At 50.6% G+C, this 15,823-nt stretch overlaps 1 protein-coding gene across 3 annotated transcripts in view; it reads left to right on the top strand.

Moving 5' to 3' along the window:
* Window positions 1-10,056, top strand: part of GOLGA3 (golgin A3) — a 42,561-nt gene extending 32,505 nt beyond the window's left edge. For all 3 annotated transcript variants that reach the window (XM_045815653.2, XM_045815651.2, XM_045815652.2), the window contains exons 17-24: window positions 249-446; window positions 1,263-1,379; window positions 2,816-2,955; window positions 3,560-3,692; window positions 3,906-4,028; window positions 4,768-4,932; window positions 5,798-5,961; window positions 6,568-10,056. In XM_045815653.2, coding sequence (XP_045671609.1) covers window positions 249-446; window positions 1,263-1,379; window positions 2,816-2,955; window positions 3,560-3,692; window positions 3,906-4,028; window positions 4,768-4,932; window positions 5,798-5,961; window positions 6,568-6,787 — 1,260 coding nt within the window. In that variant the 3' untranslated portion in view covers window positions 6,788-10,056. The remainder of the gene's footprint in view (window positions 1-248; window positions 447-1,262; window positions 1,380-2,815; window positions 2,956-3,559; window positions 3,693-3,905; window positions 4,029-4,767; window positions 4,933-5,797; window positions 5,962-6,567) is intronic.
* The last annotated feature ends 5,767 nt before the right edge of the window (window positions 10,057-15,823 follow it).

The following is a 15,823-nucleotide window of genomic DNA, read 5'->3' as shown; positions in this document are numbered from 1 at the left end:
AGAGAGGCTGTGGCTTCAGGGGATGCTACACGTGGCAGTTGGTGATGTCACCAAGGGCTCTCCACGGGGTCCCAGTCTCCCTCGGAGAAGGCTGAGGGGCTGGGAGCTGGGGTGCGTGCATCTGCTGCAGTCCTGGGGTGGTCTGTGGGAGCTTTTTGGCACAGTTGTGTTTCTGGTGTGGGGGAGCTTAGCTCTGTTAGCCAGAACGGGTAATTACGTAACTTCACAGTGACTTCGATCTGTTTTAGCTTCAAGAATCCAGAGGCTTTAGGAGGAAGATAAAGCGCCTTGAGGAGCTGAATAAGAAGTTGGCCCTTGAGTTAGAGCATGAACGAGGGAAGCTTACAGGCCTGGGGCAGTCGAATGCGGCTCTGCGGGAACACAACAGCATCTTAGAAACAGCTTTGGCCAAGAGGGAGGCTGACCTGGTTCAGCTGAACCTCCAGGTATTCGGACCCTTTGCCAGAGGCAGGGGACTCGCTGTGGGGCAGGTGGCTCTTGGTCTGGCGCACGTTGCCTTATGCAGCTGTCCCAGCCATCCACAAGCAGGGTGCTACCCTGTCACAGAGATGCAGAACAGGGAGGATCTGGTGAAGCCTACCCCGCAGCTCTACGGGGTGGGGCAGAGCTGGGATCTCCTAATGCCCCCCCCTTACCGAGATGTGGAGGCACTGTGCCCCGTCTGTTAGCTTCCTGATGGGTAGGGGACTCCCTGCTCAAGCTGGTCCCACTGTTCATAAGGGGCTCTTCCCTGTGTGATTCAGAGCTGAGATTGAACCCTGGTGGGGGCTCTCTCCCCGGACCTGTTCTTGGCTCCTCAGGCTCTGCGGCCTTTCTGAGGACTGGGGAGGAGGCCTGGCGCTTCAGGGCCATCTTCAAGGGGCAGTCAGCAGCCAGATCCAGCCCCCGCATCAAATTATCCAGCCTAGAGCGCTTACAGACTTTCATTTGGCACCGCCTCCCACCCTTGCCACATCTGGTGGCCTCACCCATTCGCATTACCTGCCTCACCAGGGAAGTATTTGTGTTTCTAAGCCCCGATTACAGGCAGCCTTTGGGTTCCTTGCTCTGTGCTTGCATATGGCCATGTGACTTCACCGCCGTCTCAGACTCAGTTCTGCAGACATGGAGCTCTCCCCCCTTCGCCCCTTGTGCGCTCGTCGTGATGCATCATGCTGTCTGCCGCCGTCCTGCCACCTTCCCCACGTGGCGCTGGGCTCCCACAGGCCTTCCTCACTTACTGCTTCGGCGATGTGCCATAGGTGCAGGCAGTCTTGCAGCGGAAAGAGGAGGAGGACCGCCAGACGAAGCAGCTCGTCCACACCTTACAGGCTGCACTGGAGCGAGAAAAGGCCAAAGTGCACAGCCTCAAGGAACAGGTGTGTGGCTAGCTTCCCACTGGTTCTAAATTGCACCTTCGGAGCCTGTTGGATTGCAGTTTTTCAAAAAACCGAATATGTGTACCCTTGACGCTTCACTTCCCTTTCAGGAATTTATTATACGAATACCTTTGCTGATGTGTTCTGAGAGCAGTGTCATCACAGCCCTGGTGACAGCAGCTGGAGGGAACCCTGATGTCCATCCATAGGAGAGTGGACTTGGGTTAAGTCAGATGCAGTCGTAGGGGTCTAAGACCCTGCACAGAGCCCTGCAGAGATGTATTTGCTGGAGAACAATGTCACACACATTGTTGAGTTAAAAAAGCAAACTGCAGAGCAATAGATGACCCGGTTAGTGTTAAAAGAGCAATGGAGAAAAAAGGTTGCATGCACCCTTTGCCATTTCCTGGCTGGCTCCTTTCCATGCTCAGGTGTTCACCAGGGCATCAGGTCAGTCTTCCAGCAGAGAGGCCTGCCCCGCTGCCCCTATGAGCTGGAATAGACCTCGGCCCCAGGTGTTCCCCACCATGGTGCCGTGTCTGTTATTCCTCATCCAAACGTTTAGCTTCATGGCTTGAGAGCCGTGACTCATTTACCTGCATGTCCCAGTGCCTCGCACCAGAGAGATGTTCAGAATGTGTTTGCTGTGTGCACACGGGCCAGGGTGCGTGTCATATCCCTTAAAAACATTTCTGTGATGATATAATAGAAATAGTTCTTCGGGTTTTTTGGGGTGAGACAAAAAAATACTCTTTTGAGATAAAACAGTTTTAAGATCTGTTAAGAACATGTTACTATGGGGAGGCCTGGCTGGATGAGTCCATAAGTACTTCAATCTTTACAGACTTTTTTTTTAATTACTTTTCACTAGCATGTACTGTTCATAAAATCCAGACAATTACATGAAATGCATTTAGAGAAATAAATGAGGATCGTTCACAGTTACTGCCCTTAAAAAAAAAGAAGCCAATGTCACAGATCCATCATTTTCCCCAGCACTTTTATTTACAAATTTCCTAGTTTACTTCATTAAAGGGAGAATAAAATTAGTAAGTGAGCAAAAGATAGGAATTGGGGGGTAGAAAAGTAGGGAGGGTAACGGACTCGGCTCAACTCCACACAAGGGATGGAAACCAACCACAGACAAGGCAGTAGGCAGATGTACTTGAGGAGGGCGATTAAAACTACTTAGACCAAGATAACCTCGTGTGCATTTGTTCATTCAGCAGATACTGGCGGCCGTGTGTCACCTACCTGGACGCCAGGCGTGTGTTAGGGCTTCAGTCCTCGGGAGCATGAAAAGCTTTGGGAGAAACAACTGCAGGAGCAGCTGGGATGTGGTGGGGTCGGTGTAGCTTTCCTGGCAGATGTCACAATGGGCGCGTTCTCTGTGGTACTTGCCCCATCCTTGGTGACGCTGGTTTCTGTGCTTGCAGGTTGCTGCCGCCAAGGCGGAAGCAGGACATAACCGCCGCCACTTCAAGGCCGCCACCTTGGAGCTGAGTGAGGTGAAGAAGGACCTGCAGGCCAAGGAGCAGCTGGTGCAGAAGCTGCAGGCTGAGGCCGAAGGTCTCCAGTGAGTGCCGGGAGGGCAGAGGGCTGGGTTAGCGCCGCGGCCGGGGATGGACGGGCGGGAGCACCCCAACATCTTCCAGTTAGGACCTTCCGTGCGTTCAGGTCACCTGGGTTCTAGCAAATCTCTGTGCACCCTGGAGGCAAATCTAAGAAGGAGAATGTACCAGTTCCCTGTCTTAGGAAACCTGCAGCTCAACTCTGAAATTTCTGGCCTGACATGACTGTCCCCACCCCACACCTGAGAGTCCTTCACCAAAAACAAAGAGTCCCATGTGAGGGGCACGTGTCCCGAGGGCTGGGCCCCACCACCGAGGTTCACTGCAGCCTCCAGTTAGGGTGGCCTTGAGTTGAGCACGTGCAGGGGTACATGTTGGGAGCTTCTCTCCTATTGTAATCCATAAAATGGGCTAGCAGAATGTCCTTCCCAGGGGCTTTGGTGAGGATTAGTCACGACAGAGCACCACAGAGCTCTTAGAACAACAGTTCTTGCCCCGAGTGAGCAGTGTGCAAATTTTTGTCACCTACGATGGATAACATTCAACCGACCACACTTTGTGGTGGGGTTAGGGTGCTGTGATTTCATGCTTTCTTGTTTTTTATGCTAGGATTCAAGAAGGGAAACATTCCCGGGAAATAGCACAGTTCCAGGCGGAGCTGGCGGAGGCGCGGACTCAGCTCCAGCTCCTGCAGAAGCAGCTGGACGAGCAGCTGGACAAACAGCCTATAGGAAGCCAAGAGGTGACCTGCCGGGGAGGCTTTGCATCTGCAGTTAGCAGGACTGGCAGAGCTAGACTCCACTGATTGACACAGTCAGTTCCTTCGTGCCCTGTCTGCTTAGAAAGGGATAATTTTTTCCAAGTATGATACTAAACAGTAGACAGAGGTAGAGCAGTTTTATAGTGTAATCCCCTATAAAATTCTTTTGGTTATATGACTTCCTCCCTCCCCTAGATGGAAAATCTCAAATGGGAGGTGGATCAGAAAGAAAGAGAAGTCCGGTCCTTGAAGCAGCAGCTGGACTTGACTGAACAGCAGAGTAAGAAGGAACTGGATGGAATACAGCAGTTACTGCAGGTATGTGTTGTGTAAGGGCCCTCGGACAGAAAGTCCAAGTCACAAGGTGCTAAGTGCATAACGTGAGTTACCCTCGAACCGAATGCTTCCACCAAACCGTTTAGCAGACATTATCCGTTTCAGAAGGAAGGCCAGGTCACACAGCTGAAGGAGACCAAGCCCCAGTGCTATGTACGCCCTGGGCTGAGCTGTGTGAAATGGACCAGGAATGGGATCTGATGAAGCCCAGTCAGTGAGACCGTCTGTGTGAAGAGTTCACCAGTCTGTGATAACACTCTTCCACAAAGAAATCGGTGTGCAGGCTTGACCGCTTGCGCAAAGGATCAGGAGTAGAGCTCTTGCCAGGATTCCCACTTGTGAATGGCTGCCTTGAGTAACAGTTAGGATTGATTTATATTCTTTCTTCCTAATGGTGAGGCTTACTCCAATATCTGACCTTGGAATTTAAACAACTGACTCTTGGGGTCCAGTGTAGACAGTGGACACAGGAGTAGAGTTGGTTCTTCGGCAGAGTCTCTGAAGTTTGGGTAGGAACGTTGAGGACATGCCTGTAACGGGACGCTGCCCAGCCCGGACTGTGGGGAGGAAACAGGCTGCCGTGGTAGCACCGCGTGCGATGTCGTAGAGACGTCGGTGTTAGCGTTTCTAGCCCCTTAGACTTGTGACATACAAACTAAGATCTTAGCAGCACGTGTAAGATCCTTTAGCTTTTAAAAACGTGTGACTTCCCTTCCTTTAGAATATCAAAGCCGAGTTGGAGGTGGTGCGCGAAGATCTGTCCCTGACCCAGAAAGATAAATTCATGCTTCAAGCTAAAGTGTCAGAGCTGAAGAACAGCATGAAGACTCTGCTCCAGCAAAACCAGCAGCTGAGGCTGGACCTGCGGCGCGGCGCAGCCAGGACGGTACTCAGGCTCCGCACCCCAGTCAGGTTCCCTGGGCCCATGGCACTCCTGCCCGGCCGGCGCTGGGGGACCTTCTAGTTAGTCAGACAGGAGGTCCTAGTGACTAGTGACCAATGTGAAGCAGCTACTGTGTGAAAGAAATGATGCTGGAGTCTCGTGCTTGGCAACAGGCCAGACCCTTTTATTTTAGTGTCTTTTCCAGGGCTTTCTGCTTCTTTTTATGAATTCAGGTGTCATTTTGTTGTAGTACGCCCTAGAAGCCACATGAGGGCTCATTTGCTGGTATTCACAAGAGCCCCTGGCCTGGGAGGTGAGCCACCTGGGGGCAGCAGCTGCCAGATGGGCTTGGGGGCCCAGGGAGCCCCGCCCAGACCCTCTGTGTACCTGGCGTTTCTTTCTCTGCTTGGTCTACGTAAATATTCTCCAGGTGCAAAGAAATCACTCAGACTCAGGTTTATTTAGCACTGTTTGGCTATCAGTGGAAAAAGTTTGAAGTTCTACAAAGGGGAATTGTAGGAGTTGAAAACTGAATTTCTTAGGGATATGCAGGGTCAAGGCTATGGTCTTTTGTGGAAAGCCCCCGTAGTTCCCACAGGGGTGTTCTCGTTTGTGATTTAGGTCTGTCCTCCTGAGGAGCCAGTGCTGCATTGTTTGGGGGTGTTCACATACCTATTCAGCCAGCATTCCCGGAGCCCTGTGGCTGCCCGCTCTGCCAGCCTGGAAGCAGGGGGCGTGCCTTCCCGGAGGGCCCATAGCGAGCTAGGATGCACCTCTGGGAGCACTTGCTGTGATGTTTGGGGACATCACAGGTGTGGTTGCTGTCAGCCTCCAAGTGAGAGGGCTAACCATGTGCTTTTAAAAACAGAGAAAGGAACTGAAAGGCGAGGCCAGCTCTTCTGGCCCTGTGACGCCAGTGAAGATCCCCGACTGCCCTGTCCCGGCCTCCCTGCTGGAGGAGCTGCTGAGGCCCCCACCTGCCGTGAGCAAGGAGCCCCTCAAGAACCTCAACAGTTGTCTCCAGCAGCTGAAGTATGAACCATGTTCTGTGTTCTGTCTCACTTGGTCTTTAAAAATAGATTGCATGTTTAACTTGGAAGAATCCTGTTGCCAGCCCTGTGTGCCCTGAAGAGGCTGGGCAGGTCTGTGCTACATGGCGTCACTTGGGCCCTCAGTCCCTCTCATACAGGAGGACTGCCGAGAGCTAGATGACCCTGAGAAACCCCACACATAGCTTGAGGTTTTGCTCCCACCAGCCTGAGGCCAGTGTTTGCAGGGCGTGGCCCTGTGGGGACATCTTTTTGACCTTGTGAATGGAGGCCATGTGCGGGCCCTCAATTCTGTCTCACCCACCTTCTCCCTGAGCACAGGCCCATGTGTGCAGACCTCTGTACATGCAGAGGAAAATGCTGAGATGCTGAGCCCCATAAATCCTGTGACCCCATGGGTGCTGCTTCCCGAATAGACAGGTTCTGTCAGCCCCCAAAGGTGTCGCAGATACGTGAGCAGACTGCCGTCTGGATCAGGCTTGTTAGGTTCCATGTTGGAGGTGACCAGTTCCCTCTTGGGGAACTAATAGCGTCATTTCTGGCTCTCATTTGAATGGGCTGCCTTCCTCTGCTTCCCTTGTCTGTCCAGGCAGGAGATGGACAGCCTGCAGCGCCAGATGGAGGCACACACCGTTACCGTGCACGAGTCACTGTCCTCATGGACTCAGGGGGACCCTGCCACCAGCGCTGCTCCCCCAGGAGATCACGCCAACCCCAGGGGAGATACAGAGCGACACAGTCAGTGCAGGGTCTCCAGAGAGGCACTCGGAACAGCGACCGCTGAGCACCCCCACTCTGAGTGCTCGTAACTACCCAAAGGAATATTCTTTTATCAATATTATTTATTTGACTGTTTGCTCTGTGTTTTTCTAAGAGATGAAGTTTAAATTTTGCATCTGCTTTTTCAAGGAGTAAAAGAACTGAACAAGAGCCAAGGATTAGAGAAATAGTCGTTTGCAGATCACAGCTAGCTTTTCCCATGAAATGACCAAACGCTAACAACCTGGCTTAGATCTCAGTGACAAGTTCCTGAATGTGTCTGAAGGGTTACTTGCAGAAGAAGGTCCCTGTCGAGTGACTGTACGTGCTGCTCTGTGAGGGTGATGCCAGCAGTGGCCACCGGTGGAAACACTGCATGACTGGGTCCCATTTTCTCTCTTTCCTGATTCAGTGAGAGCTTTACGTCCCTGCAGAAATGAAACTTGATTTGCACCTTTGGTTCTTATTTTCAATAGCTGTCTTACCATAGGGTGTGTATGTAAATACTGAAAATCATAAGCTACTCTTTAAAAAGTGTATGTCCTTATTATTTAAGAGTGACCTGAATTGTCTTTTTATTGATTGCCTTTTGAAAATCTGCTGTCAGGAAGTAACGTACATGTAGGATTTGGGGATTCAGTCAGAAAATTATATTTTAAGAAATATAATTATTTTATTTACTGTACCTTCTAAAACCAAATATTCTTGGAGCGAAAAGGTTTTTTGTTTCAGTTTCACTTTATTTTTGAGAGCCTTGTCCTGAGTACACACCCCCACTCCCCCACCCCCATCTGACCCTTGTCCCTGCACGACCTCACTCACCTTGGCTGTCCCCTGGGAAGGCCTGGCGGCCACAAGGACCCCAGTCACCATCATGCACTGGCCTGACATGGGAGATGGTTGGGGAGAGGTCCCAGGAGAGGAGGGGAGAGAGGACCAGGGCTCCCTGCAGGGCTCCGAGCCAGGCACAAGGCTTCTCCAGGCCTCTCCCCACCCCTGCACCCACATGAAAATATGTCCACTGGGGCCTGTGTGGTTGTCAGGGGACATGCTGAATTCGTCGTGACAGCCTTCAGTAGGTCCTGTAACCTCTCATCTAGAGGGATTTCTAGAAGGGGCAGGTCAGCTCCATGGGAAGGCAGTGGAGGCCTCCCGAGCTCTTGTGTAGGTGAGAGCGTGATTTGGAAGCAGGCTCCCTGAGCATGGGCTATTTACTTGACTGTCTGTGACTGTGACCCATGAGGGCTGTAACTTTGTCCGCTCTTGGCCAAGAAATGTAAGCTGATGGTTACCATTGTGAGTTAGAGAAGAGAGGCCCCCGGTGCAGATCTGCTGGTCTGAAGATGAAGTTGGAAGTGTTACTGATCAGGCCAGATATGCTTGTGTCGATTCACTACTTATGTCTCTTTTGTGGAGAAAATGGTTCGGTATTTTTAAGCCGTTTGTGCTTTCTTGTGCTATTAGAAGGTTAATTGATAAAGTAGCATTAAACACAAAGATGCTTAGTGTTTAAAAAAATTCCCTAGCAAGTATTGAAACTTCTGAAATATGTATATCACTTGTACAGGGTTAATCTTGAAATATTACTTGAAGACTTCATTATAAACATATCCTATTTTTCATCTTAAGTTGGAAATCATTTTTGACAAAATTGTTTTTGTGCCATTAGAAAAGAAAAATCATAATTTACATTTGTATTTATTTTGGGTGTTTTATCCTCAGTTTTAATTTTAAAACCAAGACATGACACTCTGGCCTCATGCCGTGGCTCCTTCCTCACTGCTGCTTATCGGAGGTCTCCCAGTGAAAGCCGCCACCTTTTTATTAGGAAAGGGTAATCAGATTCTGAATAATCCTCTAGTGAAAGCAGATTTCTGTTCCTCACCCCGTTTCCCTCATGTCTTGCTTGCTTGCTGTGTGCGGGTGCTGGTGCGCGTGTGTGGGTGCGTGTGCAGGGGTGTGTGGTTGGTGTGCGGGTGTGCCGGTGCGGGAGTGTGCAGGTGCCTGTGCCTGTGCGTGTGTGTGTGCAAGTGTGTGCGGGTGCCTGTGCCTTGTGTGCGGGCAGGCGCGGGCCTGCAGCAGCAGCGCCCCCTGCTTTCCTGACGTCATCCTGTGCCACCGTTGTCGTCATCACCCCGTCTTTCAGCTCTGTCAACACCCAGCCGCCTTTGGTCTGACTTCCCTGGCTGTCCCCACGCACTTCGATGTTTCCTGTGCCGGTCCTGACCTGGGGCCCTTTTGGTCCAGCTGACACCACCTTTAGGCTTCCTTAACAAGTCACCTGAGAGAGGCAGCTGGACTTTGAAATCACCTGCTTCTGATTTGTTGAGGTTTTTTGTTTTTGTTTTTGTTTTTTAGTCTCTAAGGGACTTGATTGGCACTTCTACCTCCCAGGCTACATTCTGCAGCGAATATCATTTGCAATATTTTGTTTGTGGGCAGAAGTGGGAATTTGGAGTTTACTCATGGAAAACTGCAGTCTGGAGTATTTCTGAGAGCAGGCTTGCTGTTACGTTGTGTTTGTGTGTATTGTTCATCTTGTGTGTGGATACCGTATGTCACGTCCTCACGACAGGGAATGTTGGTTCGGACAGTTCGTGATGTTTCTGGTTTTTCTTACGTTCCAAAAAAAAGCTTATTGCAGTGTGGTTATCACTGATTTTCCATGAAACACATTGGATAGATGGCACGGATCTTACAGATTTACATGGTTTTCTTCCCTTTGGAAGGTATAACAGGCAAGGTTTTGATAGGATGTGAAACTGGCTTTTTCTCTGGCTTGGGGTCCAGGTCCTGGGACAGACCTGCGAGGAAGATTCTCACTGCACTCTTTCTCAGTTTAAAGACTTTTCTTGGTGTAGGGATACTTACTGCAGATGCCATGGCATATATTCCTACTCCAATGAGTAACTTTTTAAATAGAAATGAAATGTCCTGTGTAAAGGTTTCTAGTAGGGAAAGGGACCAGCGTATCTGAAAGACAAATGTCCTGAAGCCTTCTTTGAGGACCCCCGTGACGTGTGAGACATCCTGAGCCTTACTCAAACACATTCAGGCAAATCTGATTGTGTGGTGGTCTCAGGTTATAGGATATTTGAGGATAATGTTGTGGAGGGTCTAGAAAACTGGATGGCTTTAAGTTACTCGTTTCTGTTAAAAATTTCCTCATGAAAGCGAGTCCTCAGGTTGGAGCTGTTAGGGGAAAGGTGTCACCATGCACAATGAATTGTAACTTTAAAAAGCATGTTGATTTTTTATAAATTTAAGTGTGCTGGGGAATTCCTTAAATTTTGTGCAATAAACTATTTTTTGTTAAAGATTTTCATATTTCATTGGGGGCCTTATTTTAATATATATATATTTTGCCATATTTGAGAGTAACTTTTATCTTGTGTTCTTATAAACTGCTTAAATACTTGTCTTAAAAAAGCATTTTACTGTTCTGCTAAAAGATTCAGATGGGTGTGAAATCTAACTTATGCTGCTTTTGATCACAGCAGAAGAATGGCAGTGTGTTAGCCGTGCCCTTCCCCATAGCCCACACTGCACCTGCTGCCACACACAGGTGGGTACGAAGGAGAGGCGTTGTGCTGAGCAGGCTGAGAGACAGGGGGGCAAGGTGCCCCTGGGCTGCGGGCATGTCCCCGAGCATGTCCCTGTATGGGGTGCTGTGTCCACCACTGGGCCCCACGGACTGTCACGGCCAACAGCAGCGGGACCATAAATACTTCTCTGAGTCTCCGTGTCGTGGCCCAGTTTCCCCTCTTTCATCTGTACTCTATTTTTGATCAAGAAGAGTTAGCCGGGGGGCGCCTGGGTGGCGCAGTCGTTAAAGCGTCTGCCTTCGGCTCAGGGCGTGATCCCGGGCGTTGTGGGATCGAGCCCCACATCAGGCTCCTCCGCTAGGAGCCTGCTTCTTCCTCTCCCACTCCCCCTGCTTGTGTTCCCTCTCTCGCTGGCTGTCTCTGTCTCTGTCAAATAAATAAATAAATCTTTAAAAAAAAAAAAAAAGAAGAGTTAGCCAGATGTGGAAAGTCTTCCCTGAGTGTTCTCATTAATGACCAGCATGATAAACCGTACAGAAAAGAAGTAAACCAGTGATCATAGAATGTGGTTTTGTGGTGGAATTTACACGTTTCTTTCTTAGGGCTCTGCTTTATCAGCCCCCATAAACCAGGGGTCAGGTAACACGCACTACTCAGCCTAAGTGAAGATTGCTGACCGCCTTCTCGCGTGGCCCTGACTCCCTGAAATGGGGAGGCTGCAATCTTTGTTTTCTCTACAGTAATCACGAAACGAATGGTTCTGTGTCCCTGAACTTTTTTCTTTTGCCTGTAAAGTTGCTAAACATTTGCAAGCGCTGAACGAACGCATGGATGGATTTACTTTTTAAGCGTGCCGCACACTCTGTGGTCGTACAGTGGTTGTTCAGGAGCGGCTGGGCACGGATCGGTGGCAGGTGCAGCGGGACTGTGTGCTGAGGGAAGGACCCAAGACTTACCAGTGAGGGGAGCCTGGTGTTTGGAAATCACCAGGTCACTCAGAAACCTCATACCTCATGCAGATGATGTGGGAAATACTAGTAGGATCGTTCATGCCACTACCGTCTGGTTTGATGGATAAACGCAAGAGCTGTTGGAAGAACCTCCAAGCCTTTCCTAGATGAGAAGGAATTCTCAGCAATCAGCACTCTGAAAGCAGCATTTACTGGAGTTCTGCTTTATGCATGTTCTCACTTGACAATGAATGTTGCGGATTCTGGTAAAAAGTATACTTTGGCGATGTCTTTTCCTGGAAACAACAGGATATACTAAGCTGTGCTGCTCTTCCCTTTTTTTGCCTGTTTGGTGTGGGGCAGGCCCTTCTTGTGTCCCAGCTTGACTCTTGGAGCTTGAGACGGCTGAGGGCTCGGAAAGCAGCGCCGTGACATCCCTTTGCCACAGTGCGCTTCCCGGCTGGGCTGAGGTGTGTGGATCATGGCAGCATCACGGCAGGAGGGCAGTGGCTCTGGGAAGCACCTGGAGGCTCCCATCCACACGGCCCGCCACCTGGCCTGGGAACCGCTGGAGGAAATGGTCTGCGTGCTTTTCACACATAGTCTGGGTACGAACTCCACAGAGGGGCGATGGTAACCAGCCTAAAGGTATCTCACAGGACACCTCATTTTGTTTGTGAGCTTTACTTTTTTAAAAAGATTTTATTATTATCTTTAAAGATGTTATTTATTTGACAGCACAAGCAGGGGGAAGGGCAAAGGGAGAAGCAGACTCCCTGCTGAGCAGGGAGCCCGACTTGGGGCTCGATTCCAGGATCGTGACCTGAGCTGAAGGCAGACGCTTCACTGACCGAGCCACCCGGGTGCCCCCGAGATTGATTTATTCTAAAGAGAAAGCTGAGGGGAGGGAGAGAGAATCCCAGGCAGACTGCCCATTGAGCGTGGAGCCTGATGATGACACGGGGCTCAAACTCACGACTCTGAGATCACGACCTGAGCCGAAATCAAGAGCTGGATGCTCATGGGGCGCCTGGGTGGCACAGTGGTTAAGCGTCTGCCTTCGGCTCAGGGCGTGATCCCGGCATTGTGGGATTGAGCCCCACATCAGGCTCCTCCGCTATGAGCCTGCTTCTTCCTCTCCCGCTCCCCCTGCTTGTGTTCCCTCTCTCGCTGGCTGTCTCTGTCTCTGTCAAATAAATAAATAAAATCTTAAAAAAAAAAAAAAGAGCTGGATGTTCAACCGACTGAGCCCCCCAGGCGCCTGTTTGTGAGCTTTCAATGTGCGTTTGTAAAGACTCGACGGATATTTCCAAGTGATTCTCCTTGTACTTAAACCTCGGTGTGTTGAAAGCTGGCTGCCTCCTCGTGATCCGGAAAACCACACCTTCCCCTGACTGACTTCTCCATGTTGGTGGTACAGTCGCTCTGGTCTCCAAACCCTCCAGGTTTGCCATCCTCAGCATCCTTCTCATCCCTCACCTGGGTCAGCCATGTCCACAGCTCTTCTGTGTCTGTTTTGTGCCCCTTCCTTTCCCCGCATCCGCTGAGAGCCCAGCGTGGTTATGGAGCCAACCGCGTACTAGCCTCCTTCACTCGTCTGTACTCTACGTTTGCTAGAGCTCAGAGCACACAGCGTGGCTGTCACACCGTCTGCAGTCTGGCCCAAATCAACCCCTCCAGCTTTTTTTTTTTTTTAAGATTTTATTTATTTGACAGAGACAGCCAGCGAGAGAGGGAACACAAGCAGGGAGAGTGGGAGAGGAAGAAGCAGGCTCCCAGCGGAGGAGCCTGACGTGGGGCTCGATCCCAGAACGCCGGGATCGCGCCCTGAGTCGAAGGCAGACGCTCAACGACTGAGCCACCCAGGCGCCCCTACCTCCCCAGCTTCTTAGTCCATTCAACATTTAGAGTTCTGTAGTAACCACTGGAGCTTCCACCAAATACTCGTCCTCCGCTGCCTTCTGGGGGAGACAGCAGGTGCATGCTGTGGGGTAGGAAGCTCAGCACATTAGAGCCAGTGAGATGGCTGGCAGGGTGTGTCCATTCTGGGCCAGAGCACTGACCACGGGCCGCACAACCCCCGACTATGACGACAGCATGATGGTGGCCATGTGGCAGCAAATAGGAGCAAGAAATAAACCTGGTTCTCTCAAGCCTCTGGAGACCTGCGGGTATTACTAGAACATGACCAGTAGGGGCTCAGGAGTGCCCTATGTCTTGCTGGGGCGTCTGGCCTGCTTCCTGTGCCTAGTGGCACCCCTGCCTCGCCTTCACTCACAAGGGGTGTCTGAGTGCTTGTGGCTGTCACGCACGGTACCAGAGATACGGCTCTCCAGAGGGAGGAAGACTGGTTTGTAGCCTTTGATGGTTCCTATGTGTGAATACCCTTACTGGGCAGAGCCGAAGCTCCCGCCATGATGTCACTGGAGCAGGGAAGGGGTGTGGGCTTTCCCAGGAGACTCCAGCACACCGTGGACTGTCCTTGAGGGATGTGACCATAAGCAGAAAGCACACCTAGCTCGACTCCTTCGTAAAACCTTCCCTGATCCCCAACCCACTGCACTCCTTCCCTGTGTACGTTTACATATAGGGAACTAAGCTTATGCCATGTAGTTATTTCTGGAGTCCCTTTTTCTCTTACTAGATTAGAGGGCATCAGGGGCTGGAGGGCAGTACTGTGTATCCCACTTCAGCAAGTGAGTTTCATTGAACAGATGAGCCTCAGAGTCAGCGATTTTGAAGAGCGATGTAAAGAAATCCCAGTTGGGGGATTTTCTTCCTTGCTAATTTGGTGTAGAAATGGTGGCAAAACACTTCAAATAGAGCAGATTTATGAACTAGGGATAATACCCTCTATTCAAGACCTCTTAAAATTCAGAAAGATCGTGACAGCCTTGTATAGAATAACCCTTTTGCTAATCTGCACGTGAAATTTCCAGGCTCCCCTGCCAGCGAGGCTTCCTGCTGGGCTGTGCTGTGACCTCTGCCGAGGGTCCAGCCGCTTCCTGCTGCGGCTGCCCCCTACTCCCAGACCACCTGGCATGGGCTGCTTTCCTGGCTAGACCCACACCACGAGTAGTAACATCGTACGTGCTGGACTTGCATATGCTTCCCCTTCCCTTGTTGAAGGATACTCACGACACGCGAAAACAAGACTTTTTTACTCAGTTGTTGACGGATACCGTCCCTGGTCCTCTCGTGATCTGGAATCAGAAATGGAGTTAGGGGTTAGGATAGGAGTTAGACAAACCACAATTAGGAGTTAGATCAAACCTGCTCCTCTCAGAAAACTGACCATCAGTTCTAAATTTAATTTCTGTTCATTTGCTGGAAACCCACTTCTACTGGCAGGGGTTTACATCTCAAATTCTCTCACTTCTACCTCAGTGGTAAATAGTGGTCAGTTAAATTTAGGGTTGGCTTCTTAACGTCGAACTGTTTTCCCTCACGACTATCCCACTCTTACTCAAAGGTAGGCTACGTTAGGTGCTGGTGAGGACGACCCTGCCGTCGTAGGATCCCTGTTGTTTGCTGGAGTCCCAGAAAGTCCTGGTATCAGCATACTGTTCAGGCTGGTAAAACTGCTGTCAGAGACCCCAAAGTTCAGCGGCTTAAATGAGGGAAGTTCCTCTTCCGTACAACAGCCCAAGCATAAAAACAGGACCAGACAGGGCAGTTTCGTGGTGCCGTCTATCTCTGGCATAATCTGTGACTTCCACCTGTGGTCTAGGACAGCGGCTTCAGGTCCCGGCTTCCTGTCTGCCTTTCCCATGTGGACTGGAGAGCCCCTGGAAGGCATATTCTGTGCCCTCGTTCCAGGGTGCCGCTGGCCAGCTCCACAGACCACTGTCCATGGCCTCCGTGTGGTCCCTGGGCCACAGGGTGTGGTTTTTAGCTAGACAACAGTATGTACAGTGACAGCTGCGAGTTTCTGTCATTAAGAAGTGGAGGATGGCTGCTCCTGGCCACAGCTTCTACCCAAATTCACAATCCCATCCGTGCTCTCCGAACTGCTGGGGTTCATGATTACTCTAACAAAACCCCGTCTGATAGGGGAGGACCCTGCTACCTCGTGAAGGGGCTGGACAACTTATGCTTTGTAAACTACCAAAATAGTAATAGCAGCTAACAGTTACAAGCCCTTGCTGTGTGGAGGCTCTGCGGCAAGGGCTGGCGTGTTAATCCTCGCCTCTGAGACAGGGGTGATTACCATCCTCCATTTTACCACCGAGGAAAATGAAGCACAGGGCGATTAAGTAATTCACCCAAAGTTACCCAGCAGGTAGGGGTTCGATGGTACCGGCCCAGACACTCTGGCCCGGAGCCGGGTGCTCTCATCCCCGCAATGGCACACATTTGTTAAAAGGTCAAGGGACCCGGCTCAGCTTATGATCTCAGGGTCGTGAGATCCAGCCCTGCTTGGAGTTGGCTTGGGATTCTCTCTCCCTCTGCCCCTACCCCCACTCATGTGCAATCTCTTAAAATCTTTTTTAAAAAAGACTGGGGACGTGCTGGGGACAGTCTGTTCTCAGGATGCTTAGTAATTAAAAACAAGAAATGGCAAGATTTCATTCTAGCAGGGCCCTCTTTC

This window comes from Ursus americanus, chromosome 30, assembly GCF_024610735.1.
Source record: "Ursus americanus isolate L20-20 chromosome 30, mUrsAme1.1.p, whole genome shotgun sequence".
Lineage (NCBI taxonomy): Eukaryota > Metazoa > Chordata > Mammalia > Carnivora > Ursidae > Ursus > Ursus americanus.
Note: the sequence above shows the minus strand (reverse complement) of the source record. Positions and strands in the feature narration are given on the sequence as shown.